The sequence below is a fragment of the Somniosus microcephalus genome, chromosome 4, assembly GCF_052327205.1.
Source record: "Somniosus microcephalus isolate GS21.2 chromosome 4, FLI_Smic_1.0, whole genome shotgun sequence".
Taxonomy (NCBI): Eukaryota; Metazoa; Chordata; class Chondrichthyes; order Squaliformes; family Somniosidae; genus Somniosus; species Somniosus microcephalus.
This window is the reverse complement of record NC_140990.1, coordinates 216,196,638-216,213,733: the sequence shown is the minus strand read 5'-3', so window position 1 is coordinate 216,213,733 and position 17,096 is coordinate 216,196,638. Positions and strand designations below refer to the sequence as shown.

The 17,096-nt window shown below is 42.3% G+C and overlaps 1 protein-coding gene across 2 annotated transcripts in view; it reads right to left on the bottom strand.

The window, feature by feature from the left end:
- The window catches only part of pgap1 (post-GPI attachment to proteins inositol deacylase 1), a 184,058-nt gene that overhangs the window by 148,326 nt on the left and 18,636 nt on the right, over nt 1-17,096 (bottom strand). For both annotated transcript variants that reach the window (XM_085985823.1, XM_085985822.1), the window contains exons 4-5: nt 14,812-14,983; nt 12,324-12,484 (exon numbers count right to left, since the gene is read on the bottom strand). In XM_085985823.1, coding sequence (XP_085841949.1) covers nt 12,324-12,484; nt 14,812-14,983 — 333 coding nt within the window. The remainder of the gene's footprint in view (nt 1-12,323; nt 12,485-14,811; nt 14,984-17,096) is intronic.

Below are 17,096 nucleotides of genomic sequence, written 5' to 3'. Positions count from 1 at the left end.
CCGAGGCCGCAAGGCGCAGCAACCGGGACGATCGTAAGGCGCGGGAGAATTTTTTTTTTTTTTTTAAAAACCGCGGAGAACTCAGCCGCAGCCGGGGGGGGAAAGGACCGGACTGCAAGAGGGGCTGGGAGGCACGATCGTAAGGCGCGGGAGAAAATTTAAAAAAACTGCGGAGAACTCAGCCGCGGGAGAAAGGACCGGACTGCAAGAGGGGCTGGGAGGCACGATTTGAAAACCGCTGGGGAGGGCAAACGCAGCAATACGGCAATCGCCATTACAGCCAGCGGGGGAGAAAGGCAAACGCGGGAAGCCGCCATTTTCGTAGGCGGGGAAGAAGACGAGCGCGGGAAACCGCCATTTTGAAAAAAAAATAAAAGAAAAATTTATTTTTGTCTCTCAAGAAGATTGCGAGGATGCCTAAGCATGGTAACATCAACGATTTCGATCCCGATGTGAAGATTGGGCCACGTATGTAGAACGCATAGAGATATATTGTAAGGCTAATAAAATATCAAATGAAGATAAAGCACTAACCTTACTAAACTCAATGGGTGCGAAGACTTACGGGCTATTGAAGCATCTTCTATCACCAGCTAAACCGGCGGATCAGACTTTCGCTAATATTGTTGCTGTCCTGAAGAATCATTTGAACCCCACACCGCTGATGTTAGCGGAACGGTTTAAATTTTATGCGAGAACGCAACTGAAAGAGGAAAGCAACGCGGAGTACTTAATTGAACTGCGTAAGCTAGCGAAATACTGTCAGTTTGGGGAAAACCTGACAGAGGCACTGAGAGACAAATTCGTGTGTGGATTGTCGAAAGAAGGAACACAAAAGCGGTTGCTTGAAGAGAATGATCTTACACTTGATAAGGCTGTCACTATTGCAGCATCGCACGAAGCCGCAGCGAGAGGCACTGCGGAAATGCAGCTGAAGGCAGCGGTACTCAGCGTAGATCAAATGGCTTTGGGTACAACGAAATGTTATCGTTGTGGAAAGACAACACATGATCAGAACCAATGCTGGTTTAAAGACCAGGAATGTAGAAAATGTGGCAAGCTTGGTCACATAGCTAAAGTATGCCGGTCAGGAAAGAAGACCAGCAACAAAAAGTCACCGCAGGAAAAGTGCAGAAAGGTACATAAGGTGGCTGAGAAGAGTTCGGATGAACAGAATTCGGATTCAGACTCCAACAGCAAGGAACTGGGTAGTCTGAGAATTCACAATGTGAGTAAGGAAGCTGACCGACAAACTATCTGGGCCACACTTCAGATAGCAGGAGTCCAAATGAAGATGGAATTGGACACCGGATCGGCGTTGACGGTCATGAATAAGCAAGATTACAAAAGGTTATTCACACATATTCCCCTACGGGATACGAAGACAGTATTGCAGACATACACGGGGCAAAGAGTATACCCCATCGGAAAGATAAAAGTCAAGGTGGTACACAAGGGCAAAGAACACCAAGGAATGGACATATATGTACTACCTGAGGGAGGTCCACCACTTCTGGGACGGGAGTGGATCAGGAAAATAAAAATGGACTGGCACTCCCTAAAAGCAATCAGCAGTGACAGTGACAAAGCAGAGAGTGAGAACTCGGTGAAGACAATCAGCTCAGACTCTGGAACTGATGATGGTAAGACCAGCCCATGTGCAAAAGACAAGTCTAAAATGGACTTGCAGACTAATGATGGAAAAACGAAGGAGTGCATAAATGCTTCAGAAGAGAACAAAGTATCAGAACAGAATTCCACTGAACAACAACATAGTTTGACAGAGAATTCTGAGTCTGTCCAGTCTACAGACATGCACATTTCTGAGGAACACCGGGCTCGAACTCAACTTAATCTCAAACTACAACAGCAATTAGAACAAATGATTCGCCGTTTTGAGCAAGAGATGAATGCAACGAAAAAGTTCTTTGACACAGAGTGGGAGATTCTGGAAAGACAGCAGAAGCAGCTGATTGAGAAAATGGAACAGGAACACACAAACCGTCTGCGCGATGAGGCCAAACGAATCAAAGCTGAGCAAGAAAGGGAATATGTCAAATTCATCGATCAGTTGAAAGCTAAGAAGAAAGAGCACCCTTTTGTGAGCAGTGTCAGCAGTAATAAGCCACTCAGGGAATTGGTGGCAGAGGCAAAAGCTGAAGTGATGGAGGAAATAGAAGACAATAGAGAAGAAGCAGAAGATGATGACTCATCTGAACCATTATCACCCCTACCAGGTCACGCAGGTGGTCCCTCCGAACTGAGCCAAATCAGTCTGGAAGTAGAAAAACTTCCCAAGGTACTCGAGCCTTTAGAAGTCAACAATGCTGGTTCTGAAGTTACGAAAGTTCAAGCTGTTAAGTCCAGTGAAGGACCATTAGATGAGTCATCCCAGCAACGAGAACCAGAGACCCCTGAAAGGCACCATGCTGACCAGATCATAGAGTCATCCGAAAAGGGACAATCTACACAACTTTATACGCCTAATGATGAAGCAGAGATACCCATAGTATCTACCTCCGATCCGGTGATACTGCAACCAGATGAACTCGACACTGGCATTCAAGCCGAATCGACCTTGCCAAAAGAACCTACTACACCACCGAAAACTACTACACCACCGAGGCGTTATCCGGACCGAGTCAGGAAGCGCCGCCGCAGAGACTGAATCTGTGAACTGTTTTTACATGAAGTTGTGTATATATGTTATGATGTTATGTTTAATGGGGAACATATATACTGTTAAGCTAAAAAGGGAGGATTGTAGTGTATGTAACCGTTCCACCTTTAAGAGAACTATTTTAAGAGTTGCACTACTTTATCTTGGCTGCTGTATACTGTAATACCGACGGTGACCACACCGATATATAAGTGCTGTGTAAGGATTTATTGGGTAGTTCCGCCCTGACCTTCGACTAGTAAAGACCTGTTAAAAGTTACTCTTGTAGTCTGTGTAGTCCTTCTCATTATAACACACAGACTTAACAGTATGTTGGCCTTCGTAGCAAGAGGGTTCGAGTACAGGAACAAGGATGTCTTGCTACAGTTGTACAGGGCCTTGGTGAGACCGCACCTTGAGTATTGTGTGCAGTTTTAGTCGCCTTACCTGAGGAAGGACGTTCTTGCCATGGAAGGAGTGCAGCAAAGATTCACCAGGCTGATACCTGGGATGGCAGGAATGACGTATGAGGAGAGATTGTGTCGATTGGGATTATACTCACTGGAGTTTAGAAGATTGAGAGGGGATCTCATCGAAACCTATAAAATTCTGACAGGCCTGGACAGACTAGATGCAGGAAGAATGTTTATGATGGCCGGGGAGTCCAGAACCAGGGGTCATAGTCTAAGGATAAGGGGTAAGCCATTTAGGACTGAAATGAGGAGGAATTTCTTCACCCAGAGAGTGGTGAACCTGTGGAATTCTCTGCCACAGAGGGCAGTGGAGGCCAGTTCATTAAATATATTCAAGAAAGAGTTGGATATATTTCTTGAGGCTAAAGGGATCAAGGGATATGGGGAGAAGGCAGGGACAGGGTACTGAATTTGGATGATCAGCTATGATCTCATTGAATGGCGGAGCAGGCTCGAAGGGCCGAATGGCCTACTCCTATCTTCTATGTTTCTCTGTTTCTATCAACAGCTGCCGCTAGAAAAAATTAGGGGCCCAGGTTATGATCTGAAATTGGTGAACTCAATGTTGAGTCCAGAAGACTGTAAAGTGCCTAATAGAACATCCACTATAAGCCCACTGACTCCTACAGCTACCTGGACTACACTTCCTCCCACCTCGCTTCCTGTAAAGACTCTATTCCATTATGTGGCTAACAAGGGAAATTAGGGATAGCATAAGATCCAAGGAGAGGACATATAAATTGGCCAGAAAAAGCAATAATTTAAATAAAGGAAACTACGATGGTCTGAGGCGCGAGTTGAGTAGGATTGATTGGGGAATGTCACTCAAAGGGTTGACGGTGGATAGGCAATGGCAAACATTCAAAGACCGCATGGATGAACTACAGAAAATGTTCATCCCAGTTTGGCACAAAAATAAAACAAAAAAGGTGACTCAACTGTGGCTAACAAGGGAAATTAGGGATAGCATAAGATCCAAGGAGAGGACATATAAATTGGCCAGAAAAAGCAATAATCCTGAGGATTGGGAGCAATTTAGGATACAACAAAGGAGGACAAAGGGATTAATTAAGAAGGGGAAAACAGAATGAGAGAGTAGGCTTGCAGGGAACATAAAAACTGACTGTAAAAGCTTTTAGATATGTGAAGAGAAAAAGATTGAAGTCAAGCGTAGGTCCCTTGCAGTCAGAATCAGGGGAATTTATAATGGGGAACAAAGAAATGGCAGACCAATTAAATACATATTTTGGTTCTGTCTTCACAAAGGAGGACACAAATAACTTCCCAAAGATGCCGGGGAACATAGGGTCTGATGAAAGGGAGGAACTGAAAGAAATCAGTATTTGCAGGGAAATGGTGTTAGGGAAATTGATGGGATTGAAGGCCGATAAATCCCATGGGCCTGATAATCTACATCCTAGGGTACTTAAGGAAGTGGCCCTAGAAATAGTAGATGCATTGCTGATCATCTTCCAACATTCGATGGAATCTGGAACAGTACCCATGGATTGGAGGGTAGCTAATGTTACCCCACTATTCAAAAAAGGTGGTAGAGAGAAAACGGGGAATTACAGACCGGTAAGCCTGGCATCGGTAGTGGGGAAAATGCTAGAGTCCATTATAAAAGATGTAATAGCAGAGCACTTGGAAAACAGTGACAGGATCGGACAAAGTCAGCATGGATTCACAAAAGGTAAATCGTGCTTGACTAATCTACTGGAATTTTTTGAGGATGTAACTGTTAAAATAGATAAGGGAGAACCAGTGGATGTGGTGTATCTGGACTTTCAGAAGGCCTTCGATAAGGTCCCGCAAAAGAGATTAGCGTGTAAAGTTAAGGCACATGGGATTGGGGGCAAGGTATTGACTTGGATAGAGAACTGGTTGGCAGACAGAAAGCAAAGAGTTGGAATAAACGGGTCCTTTTCCGAGTGGCAGGCAGTGATTAGTGGGGTACCGCAGGGATCGGTCCTTGGACCCCAGCTATTCACAATATATATTAATGATCTAGACAAGGGAACTAGATGTAATATCTCCAAATTTGCAGACGACACAAAGCTGGGTGGGCGTGTGTGCTGTGAGGAGTATGTCGAGAAACTCCAGGATGATTTGGACATGTTGGGTGATTGGGCAGAAACATGGCAGATGCAATATAACGTGGATAAATGTGAGGTTGTCCACTTTGGTGGCAAAAACAGGAAGGCAGATTATCTAAGTGGCAATAGATTGGGAGAAGGGGAAGTGCAACGAGACCTGGGTGTCCTTGTGCACCAGTCGCTGAAGGGAAGCATGCAGGTGCAGCAGGCGGTTAAGAAGGCAAATGGTATGTTGGCCTTCGTAGCGAGAGGGTTTGAGTACAGGAACAAGGACGTCTTGCTGCAGTTGTACAGGGCCTTGGTGAGACCACATCTTGAGTATTGTGCAGTTTTGGTCGCCTTATCTGAGGAAGGATGTTCTTGCCATGGAAGGAGTTCAGCGAAGATTCACCAGGCTGATACCTGGGATGGCAGGAATGACGTATGAGGAGAGGTTGGGTCGATTGGGCTTGTACTCGTTGGAGTTTAGAAGAATGAGAGGTGATCTCATTGAAACTTATAAAATTGACAGGACTGGACAGACTAGATGCAGGAAGGATGTTCCCGACGGTCAGGGAGTCCAGAGCCAGGGGACACAGTCTAAGGATAAAGGGTAGGCCATTTAGGACAGAAATGAGGAGGAGCTTCTTCACCCAGAGAGTGGTGAACCTGTGGAACTCTCTACCACAGGTGGTGGTGGAGGCCAGTTCATTAAATATATTCAAGAAGGACTTGGATATATTTCTTAAGGCTAAAGGGATCAAGGGGTATGGGGAGAAAGCAGGGACCGGGTACTGAATTTGGATGATCAGCCATGATCGCATTGAATGGCGGAGCAGGCTCGAGGGGCCGAATGGCCTACTCCTGCTCCTATCTTCTATGTTTCTATGTTTCTCCCAGTTTCTCAGTCTCCGCCACATCTGTTCTGACGATGCCACCTTCCGTACTAGTGCTTCCGATATGTCTTCCTTTTTACTCAACCGAGGATTCTCCTCTACCATGGTTGACATGGCCCTCAACCATGTCCGTTCCATTTCCTGCTCTCACCCCTTCCCCTCGCTCCCAGAACCACGATAGGGTTACCCTTGTCCTCACCTTTCACCCCATCAGCCTCCATATTTAACAGATCATCCTCTGTGTTTTCCACCACCTCCAGCGTGATCCCACCACCAAACACATCTTCCCCTCACCTCCCCTTTCAGCCTTCCGAAGGAACCGCCCCCTCCACAACACCCTGGTCCACTCCTCAATCACCCCCAACAGCCCCTCCCCACGGGACCTTCCTGTGCAAGTGCAGGAGATGCAACACCTGCCCTTTTACCTCCTCCCTTCCCACTGTTCAGGGCCCCAAACACCCCTTCCAGGTGAAACAGTGATTTACTTGCACTTCTTACAATTTAGTATACTGTATTTGCTGCTCACGATGCAGTCTCCTCGGCATTGGGGAGATTGGGTGACCGCTTTGTGGAACACCTCTATTCTGTCCGTAAGGGTGACCCTGAGCTTCCGGTCGCCGGTCACTTTAATTCTCCGCTCCACTCCTACACTGATCTCTCTGTCCTCAGCCTCTTACATTGTTCCAATGAAGCTCAACGTAAGCTCGAGGAACAGCACCTCATCTTTCTGTTAGACACTTTACAACCTTGTGGACTCAATGAGTTCAACAATTTCAGACCATAACTCCTGCCCTTATTTTTTCAGGCGCCAGCTGTTGATGATTCTGCCATCCCCATTTGCAACATTTAATCTCTCCTGCCTTCCACCTTTTCACAGACCAAACCTTTTGTCCTTTCCTCCCCTCCCCTCTTTCCCTGCCTCTGCACCTGCTTAAAATCTGTTACATCTCTAATTTTTTCCAGTTCTGACGAAGGGTCACAGACCTGAAACGTTAACTCTGCTTCTCTCTCCATGGATGCTGCCTGACCTGCTGAGAGTTTCCAGCATTTTCTGTTGTTATTTCCGATTTCCAGCATCCGCAGTATTTTGCTATTCTATTCAAACAACAAACCTGACAAAGTCATACTCAAAAAGTGATATCTTTGAGCCAACATCCCAGACTCCTCCATCACCATCCCTGGGTAATTCCTGGTCAATAGGCAGGATAGATATACCAGAGGTCAGGGCACAATGACATACAGTCAGGTGGAATTTGTCAACATTGACTCTGGACCCCATGAAATCTCATGGCTTTAGGTCGAAATAGGTCAAGGAAATCTTCTGCTGATTATTACCCACGTCCACCCCAACTGATGAATCAGTGCTTCTCCATGTTGAACACCACTTGGATGAAGCAAGGCGATAAAAAGGCACAATATATCCATCACCAAGTATGGTTTGGTAGTGCCACCATTGACCGAGTCCAGAAGGACAATGCTTCCAGATTGGCCCCGTGTCAGGTGGCAAGGGAACCAACAAGAGGGAATTATCCGCTTGAATTCACTCTCACGAACCTGCCTGTCACCAACATGTCTGTCCACAATAGAATTGGTAGGAATGACTGCACATAGTTCTCGGAAAGACAAAGTCTCATCTTCACAGTGAGGACACTCTCCATTGTGTACTGTGACACAACCGCCATGCTAAGCGGGCAGGCTAAGGTCAGATCTATAAGCCCAAAACTGGGCCATCAACAGCAGCAGAATTCATAGGATTCATAGAAACACACAGCACAGGAGGTGGCCATTCGGTCAATCATGCTATCTTTGAAAGAACTATTCAACTAGTCCCACTGCTCTTTTCCCATAGCACTGCAAATCTTTCCTTTTCAAGTATAAATTAATTCCCTTTTGAAAGTTACTACTGAATCTGCTTCCTCCACCCTTTTAGGTGGTGCATTCTGGATTGTAACAACTTGCTTCACAAAAAAATGTCTCCTCATAAGAACCTAAGAAAGAGGAGCAGGAGTAGGCCATTTGGCCCCTCAAGCCTGCTCCACCATTCAATATCATGGCTGATTTTCTACCTCAACTCCACTTTCCTGCACTATCCCCATATCCCTTGATTCCCTTAATATCCAAAAATCTGTCAATCTGTGTCTTGAATATACTCAACGACTGAGCCTCCACAACCCTTTGGCGTAGAGAATTCCAAAGATTCACCACCCTCATTGAAGGCATTTCTCCTCAACTCAGTCCTAAATGGCCGGCCCCTTATTCTGAGACTGTGACCCCTGGTTCTGGACTTCCCAGCCAGGGGAAACATCCTCCCTGCAATTACCCTGTCAAGCCCTGTAAGAATTTTGTGTGTTTCAATGAGATCACCTCTCATTCTTATAAATGCTAGAGAATATAGGCCGAGTCTACTCAATCTCTCCTCATAGACAATCCCCCCCATCCCAGGAACCAGTCTGGTTGCACTCCTTCTATAGCAAGTATATCCTTCCTTAGGAAAGACCACCAAAACTGTACACAATGCTCCAGGTGTGGTCTCACCAGGGCCCTATATAATTGCAGTAAGACGTGTTTACTCTTATATTCAAACCCTCTTTAATAAAGGTCAACATACCATTTGCTTTCCTAATTGCTTGCTGTACCTGCATGTTAACGCTCAGTGGTTCGTGTACAAGAACACCCAGGTCCCTCTGAACACCAACATTTCCCAATCTCTCAACATTTAAAAATACTCTGCTTTTCTATTTTTCCTATCAAAGTGGATAACTTCACATTCCTCCACATTATATTCCATTTGCCATGTTCTTGCCCACTCATTTAGCCTGTCTATATCCCCTTGAAGCCTCTTTGCATCCTCCACCCAACTTTGTATCATCAGCAAACTTGGACATATTGCATTTGGTCCCTTCATCCAAATCATTGATATAGATTGTGAACAGCTGAGGCCCAAGCACTGATCCTTGTGGTACCTCACTAGTTACAGCCTGCCAACCCAAAAATGACCCGGTTATTCCTACTCTCTGTTTTCTGTCCGTTAACCAATCCTCAATCCATGCTAGTATATTACCCCAATCCCATGAGCCCTAATTCTGTTTAATAACCTCGTGTGGCACCTTATCGAATGCCTTCTGAAAATCCAAATACACCACATCCACTGGTTCCCCCTTATCTATTCTGCTAGTTACAACCTCAAAAAACTCTAACAGATTCGTCAAACACGATTTCCCTTTCATAAATCAGTGTTGACTCTGCCCAATCCTATTATTATTTTCTAAGTGCCCTGTTACCACGTCCATACTAATAGATTCTAGTATTTTCCCTACTACTGACGTCAGGCTAACTGGTCTGTAGTTCCCTGCTCTCTCTCTCCCTCCTTTCTTAAATAGTAGGGTTACATTTGCTCCCTTCCAATCTATGGGAACCGTTCTAGAATCATTTGTAATTTTGGAAAATGACAACCAATGCATCCACTATCTCTGTAGCCACCTCTTTCAAAACCCTAGGATATAGGCCATCAGGTCCAGGGGATTTATCGGCTTTCAGTCCCATTAATTTCTCCAGTACTATTTTTTTTTTTTACTAATACTAATTTCTTTCCGTTCCTCATTCTCGCTCGACCCTTGGTTCTCCACTATTTCCAGGAAGTCTCATCTCCCCCCTTGTTCATTTGCCAATTACCTTAAATCTGTGTTCTCTGGTTACCAACCGCCCTGCCAGAAACAGTTTCTCCTTATCTACTCTATCTGAACACCTCATATTTTTGAATACCTTTAAAAAATCTCCCCTTAACCACCTCTGCTCCAAAGAGAGTTTCTCTCATCCTTCCACATAGTTGAAGTCCCTCATCTCTGGTACCATTGTAGTAAATCTCCTCTGCACCGTATCCAAAGCCTTGACATCCTTCCTGAAGTGTGGTGTTCAGAATTGGACACAGTACTCCAGTTGAGGCCGAACCAGTGTTTTATAAATGTTTAGCATAACTTCCTTGCACCACCACAATCTGGAGCCACATGGCCCAGCACTTCCCTCACTCCTCCATCAAGCTGGGAGATCAACTCTGGTTCTATGCAGAGTGTATAAAGGCATGCCAGGCACACCTTAGAATGAGGCATCATCCTTGTTCTCTGCTTAATTTTAAAATAACTGAGCTAAATATTATAAAAATGAGGTTATTATTAATAAAATTATTACGGAATCTTCAAGATTACAATGTGAAGTCTGCTAAGCATATTTGGAGTTAAACTCTATGGCCCAAAATTTACGATCGGAGGCTTCCCGTGGGTGGATGCCTCCGACCTGTAAAAAATCTACGAGTTTACCTGGTGGCCCGGGAGTTATGGAGAATTGCAATCCTGGGCCTCTCCAGGTACGCGCATGCAGAGGCCCATGTATCCCAGGGACGCATGCGGTTCGCAAGCACCCCTGGGATCACGTGGGCCGGCCCAACCAATAAAAGAAGGAAACCCCATAAGTATGAATGGGGATCACTTAAAAAATACACGAACAGATGAAATACATTTTTTTTAATTACATATTTAAAATTAATTAAAATGCCATTTAATTAAATATTTTAAACAAAAATTTAATTTTTGGGGGAAAAAAATGTTTTAATGGGGCTAAAAATAAACTTACCTTATTGGACAGGGTTTTTAATGTATAAATGAGTGATAATATTTTATTTTTCTATTTTTTTTTAAAACTTATGCAGGCGTAAGAATTTCACGGGCATTCAGCAGGCAGAAGTTGGGCAAATAGCGCAACTCTCCACCCGCAGAGGCCCTTCTCCTGGGGATGCGGATGATTCTTGACAGATCGTAAGTTCCGGGTTTTAGCACGTGTGCTTCGCATGCCTAAACCCGGAACTTGCGCGGCCCCGCCACACCTCGTACACACCCATAGGGGGTCACAAAATACGGCCTCTCTATAGGTCTAAACTAGAAAACAAAAATAAAACTGCTCCCAGCATGTATTTTGGGATCTCGAGCACTTCAGGAAAAATAGAGCCTGAAAAGTACAATTATCTCAGGGTGTGAAAAGTGCATAGAATACTCTTGTATCTTTTAAAAAATTAATGTGTCTCAAAATTTCCGTCTCTCCTTATGATGGTGAAGTTTTCTGTGCTTCGATAGGGGATTTTAAGACCTAAAAGTTAGATCAGAATATCCATAAGATGTACCAAGAGGTTAATCATGACAATATACCCTGTACAGGAAAACTATTAGGCCAACAGAAACAAAGTTGGATAAACTTACTGGATTTGTAAAATAAAAACCAAGAAAGATTAACCTCCTCCAACTGAACAGATTGTCCTAAACGAGTAGACTCCAGTTTGGGACTGTGCCAAAGTAATACAGTATAGAATTTAAAAGCATTAAGGAAATCCACGAACAAATCTCATAAGAAAAACTTCTAAACTGGGAAGTTAGTAAAAGCTAGTTATGTCATACATGGAACACAGTACTAGATACATGCAGAATTTTCCAGTAACTTATTCTCATCTCAGTGTCGGTGGGAATGCTGGTTCTCATGTTGTAATTTCTTTCAACACAGTCCCTGACCAGATATATTAATGAACTTAACAGCGTTCTTATTTTTCCACAATATACAGTATACAATGCAACATTCTTTGAAGATGGCGGTGCTAGAAAATAAAAACAGCATGAATTCGCTCCTAATTTTCTTCAGTAACCTCTACAGTACTGTATTGGCTGCCGGTATTAAAATATTTTATGCAGTTGTGAACCTCTTGTATTATCTACCTGACATGCATTGCTGTTGCTCACTACCATTAGTAAAGCATGGTCAGAAAAGCCTAAAGAAGTACAAATCCAACTTTATTGTTGTAACATTAGATTAATTTAACCTTTGTACAATATGTTATTGCGTTTGGAGTATCAGACACATACATAACCATAGATTCTTAGCAAGGTAGCATTAAGGCAACACTAAAATTGGACCAAAGGCACCTTCAAATGACTGAAGAACTGCAGAATACAACATAAAATAAGAGCAAGAAAACTGCACTCTTGCTCAAGATTTGCATCTTCCCTATAAGCCAACGTAGCACTGCCAGTATAATAAAATTGCAAAATACTGCGGATGCTGGAAATCTGAAATAACAGAAGATTGTCTGAGCATGCAAAGATGCAAATTGCACCAATATGAACATATTACTGTTACCAGTAGCAACCAATACAGAATTTCTTTAAAAAAACCTTTACATTACCACAACATTTAACGTATTATTGTAAAGGCCCAGACTTGGCACAATGGTCAGACCAGACCGGACTTGGTAATCACGGAAACCACCTCCCACCGAGAGAATGGTGATGTTTCTTAAGTCTTTTTCCTTGAGAATCCAGTGAGTGTTCACAGTGGTGTAAAAGTCTACAAGAATGAATGTTTCCATTAATTAAAAGTCCATTTAACACACTTGATACTACATTTTTCCCTAATTAGGTACTTGGCAGCAAGTTATAGACAGTGACATACAACATCCATGGCTCCATAAATTAGCACCTCTCTGACTGGATCTCAGAGCAAATGCCACAAACACCGATGCAGCCCCATCAAACTCTGATATTGGTCCTATACTTATTACATAATAAACTAAAAATGATACAAAGAGACATAGAAATAATAAACATTAAAACAATATTTGACACACAAAATTAGCCAATTCTACAAATCGGCTGCGGTGTTTGCCTACTACAAAGAAAGACTTGCATTTATATAGCGCCTTTCACCAACTCAGGTCATCCCAAAGCGCTTTACAGCCAATGAAGTACTTCTGAAATGTAGTCACTGTTGTAATGTAGGAAACGCAGCAGCCAATATGCACACAGCAAGCTCCCACAAACAGCAATGAGATAATGACCAGATAATCAGTTTTAGGTATTGACCGAAGGATAAATATTGGCAAGAATACCAGGAGAACAACCCCTGCTCCTCTTCGAATAGTGTTGGGGGATTTTCTACGTCCACCTGAGGGGGCAGGCAGGGCCTTGGTTTATCTCTCATCCAAAAGACGGCACCTCTGACAGTGCAGCATACCCTTGGTGCTGCACTGAAGTGTCAGCCTACATTACGTGCTCAATTCTCGGGAGTGGGGCTTTAACCCACAACCATCGGACCGAGAGCCGAGAGTGCTACCACTGAGCTACACTTCAAAGATAATCCATTGGCTGTGAAACAATTTGGGTCATCCTGCTGACATGAAAGATGCTATATCAATGCAAATTCTCTTATTACTTGATCTACTCAATATCCTTTCACTAATTATTACTATACCTTATCTATCCTTGACGGTGCCAAAGTCGGCAATTCTTTCCATTCTCTAATCTCTCACTACCCAGCATTACAATGTACACCGAATGTGGTTTCTCTCTTCATCCCACAGCTATGTAGCATCGCTATTTTAAACAATAATCACACTAAAGACAACATATTGTTTTACAGGATCAAGACCACAGAATACACACAATTGGGTCTGCCAAACACTTTGAGAGCACCACTTCCGGGACAAAATCTTCAATACACTGTACAAATACCATTTTATAGCATACAGGCCCCAAAATGCATTTAAATGTCTAGGCAAGAAAATATTTACCTGATGGCTACATATATTATCCCATATAAATGTGGGTTCTAGCACTATTTGAACATCAAGACCAGCATAAGCTATTTTGTTTTTATTACGAAGAACAGTAGCTCCTGCACTATTATTAAATTTCTTCTATTTTTTCCCCATTTGGTTTTCCTACATATCCAGGCGTTCAAAGATACCAACAAAATGTCTGAAAACAATGGAATCTTTTTTACACATTTTCCAAGTTCTCATTCATCTACATACGGAATAACAATCCAAGATTATAACATTTATTAAATCTCCCATTTCTATCTCTTTGCATCAGTTCGCTTCACATATTTTGTTTGTATTGTTACTTTTCTTACTCTCTTCCTATTTGTCCTGCTCTCTCCCTTCAATGTCACTGCCGTATGAATATGGCTCTAAACACAAAGCAATTTATTGCAGAAAGCACACATTATTAAACTTGACATCTCTTTAATACTGCAGTGACCAACAGTAGATTGTAACTACCGAAGGATATGCTACCATTTTTGAGGTGCCAGTACGAGAAAATAAAAAGCTGTAAAAAGAATCGATTTCACAGATCTGGTACACTGCCTCCTGGGCCTACCTGCTGTGATATCTCTGAACCCGAAGGTGGGAAAGCTTGGGGTTTTCCCTTGATCGCAGCATGTCAGTACATCCCATGAAAGTGCTGGCAGGACAATCCCCTCCCACAGTCAAAGGTAACTGAGGCAGTATGGAAGATAGTCCAGTCGAAGAAATTAATCTGCAGCATGGCTGCTCCACCCCACCTAAACCAGGTAACTGTCAAATTCTTGGTGACAGAATTAAAACTCGTCACGCACTGACACAGTGCGTGAGCACAGCAATCTAGTGTTTTGCACAACCCCAATCACTCAGCAAAACTCACTAAAATTCACTATGTGTATATGATACATTTGTAACCAAAAAAAAATTAAAACAATTGAAGAAAAAATGATTTAAATAAATTCTTCCCATGTCCATATTTGTTGTGGGAAAGCCCTGTAGAAATGGCAGAACTGAATTTGGACCAGCAAAAGCTTTATGAATGATAAAGTATTTATACATCTCTGCAATCACTTCAGGTTTCCAGACTTACCCAAGAGGTAGCTGTCCAGCAGTAGGACTGGTGCAACATGAGGCGTGGCTTGAGTTATAATAAGACTAATCAGCGTAGGTTTAAAGTTGGGTAAAGTGAATAATGCTCTAGCAATGATGCCACCCATTGAATGACCCACAATAGCAACACTGCTGGGTGCAACTTTTTGATCCTATGGACATAAACAGATCAAAATTAACTTCTTACTTAACATTTTGGGTAAATGCCCTTTGGAAAAAATAGATGACATTAAATTGGTTATGCACACATTTCGGTTTCTGAAGATTGCTGTTTACATGCACAGGTCAGATTACTCACATTCTTTGCATTAAACATTCCAGGTACACATTTTGTATAGGGATAGGTGAATCTCCTCTGGCTATGCTCATAGAGGCAGAGAATATGACAAAGGTTTGTGAGTGATGTGGTGAAAGGCAATGAAGTAAGTGGATAGTCATAAAATAAGTAAATAGAGGTAAAGTGTTTCTTGATTGGTTTGTGAGAAATTTGAGCCAATATGGAAAGTGTGACATTATTTGTGGTAGACACATTTAAAATGTGACGTACTGTATGTAAGAATTTTTATATATACGAGCAGCCTTCTGTGGCACTGCTCATGATAAATCAGATGACATACTGTTTTATAATGTATTAACACAACATAAATTAAAATTTATTATTCTGCTCCCAAGGTGAAGCTTGGTTTAGCTGGCCTCTCCATTTTAAAGTCAGAAAGTTTGCTGTACAAGTAAACACAGCCTGAGGACACTCAGAGTTTAATTGTTAAGTTAGGAAATCTTGCAGGTTGGAATGTGCAGTTTCAGGTTGCAGCTGAGATGCACCATTTTAAGACTGCTTTGCACGTGTCAGAGTGGAATATCTGTATGCGCCAACACATGCTTTTCGTAAACAGATTGTTACGAGCTGATCTGTTGCGCCTGGGTCGTCTGGAGTTTGCAGCACTTTTTGTGTGGTTCCTTTCCGTTACCTCAGAAACCTTTTCAGTTTTTCTGAAGATAAGAAAAAGCGTCAGGAAATAACTGGTTTCTTTCTGTTTGTGTGTAGTTTTTCTAAATTCATTCAGTTGTGATTTGCTGGTAAATGTTTGGAATGTGGACATTCTCAAAACAAACAGGCATTTTACTTCATCCTATCAATCTCGAGTAAAACTAATGATTGAGAAATCTTTAGAATGTTCCTTGCAACTTGGTTAGGAACTTTGTTTTAAAAATCACCCATAAACCATAATTTGAACTTTAACCATAAAAAAATCTTACAAGAGGAATTATATATATTGCACATGGGAGTCAGTCGTAATAAACTGCAACAAGCAACAGAGAGTTTGGTACAAGACACTGGGAAAACATGAGTGTGAAGATAAGGAGACAAACACATTGGCATTGTAAGTTGAAAAGTTGATTTGTTTTTGCCAAATTACCAAAACTAGATAGCAACTTCCTCTGTACTTGCTGGTGAGTAAAACAATGACAACATCTGAAACCTGGATATGCTGCAGATGGTGAAGTTTCAATGCTATGCGTGTATATTACAGATTGGAGAAATCTACTTCTATCAAGCTGCTTAATGACTAACTGAGTGGCCCACTGTAAACCATTTTACTGTGCAATAAAGAAAAATGACCTTAAAGTCAATCCCCCACAAGCACAACAAACAGAACAATGTCACAAGCAAAGCAAAGTCAATTTTTTTGGTTTGGTAAATTTGTGACCATGGAGGTGAATCAAGCAATGGGGAAAGCGACAAAATCAACTACTTTGATTAAACACTTCTAATGCAAAAAAATCCAAGCTAATACGAGGGGTATGCTACAGATCACCAGGTCATCATAAAGAAGTTTGTTCTATGAAGAAAAAGAAAGCCTGTGCGCAAACAGGACAGTTATTTTAATGAGAGACCTCAATTAGCCTAATATAAACTGGGAAAGCCCAAAAGGGTAGAGTTTCTGCTTTGGGCGCAATCAGGAAATTGTGCCCAAAATTTGCTTGAAATTGTGCTGGTTAGGTTAGGTTTCAGGTTTCTGCTAAAATTCATTTGTATAATCATAAACGTAAAACCTTTCATGAACCAGCAGAATCAGGCAGCGTAATAAAAAGCAATTGTTTCTTTTTTTCTTTCCATTAAAAAGTATTCCCTGATGTATTTAAGAGTGGTAACCTGGTGCAGTTTTATTAATACAGCCAAAAATGGATTTATCACGAAAAATATGCATTTTTAATAAAGGTGTCCAGTTCTCCATCTGTGAGTAACTTGAATTAAGATCAATG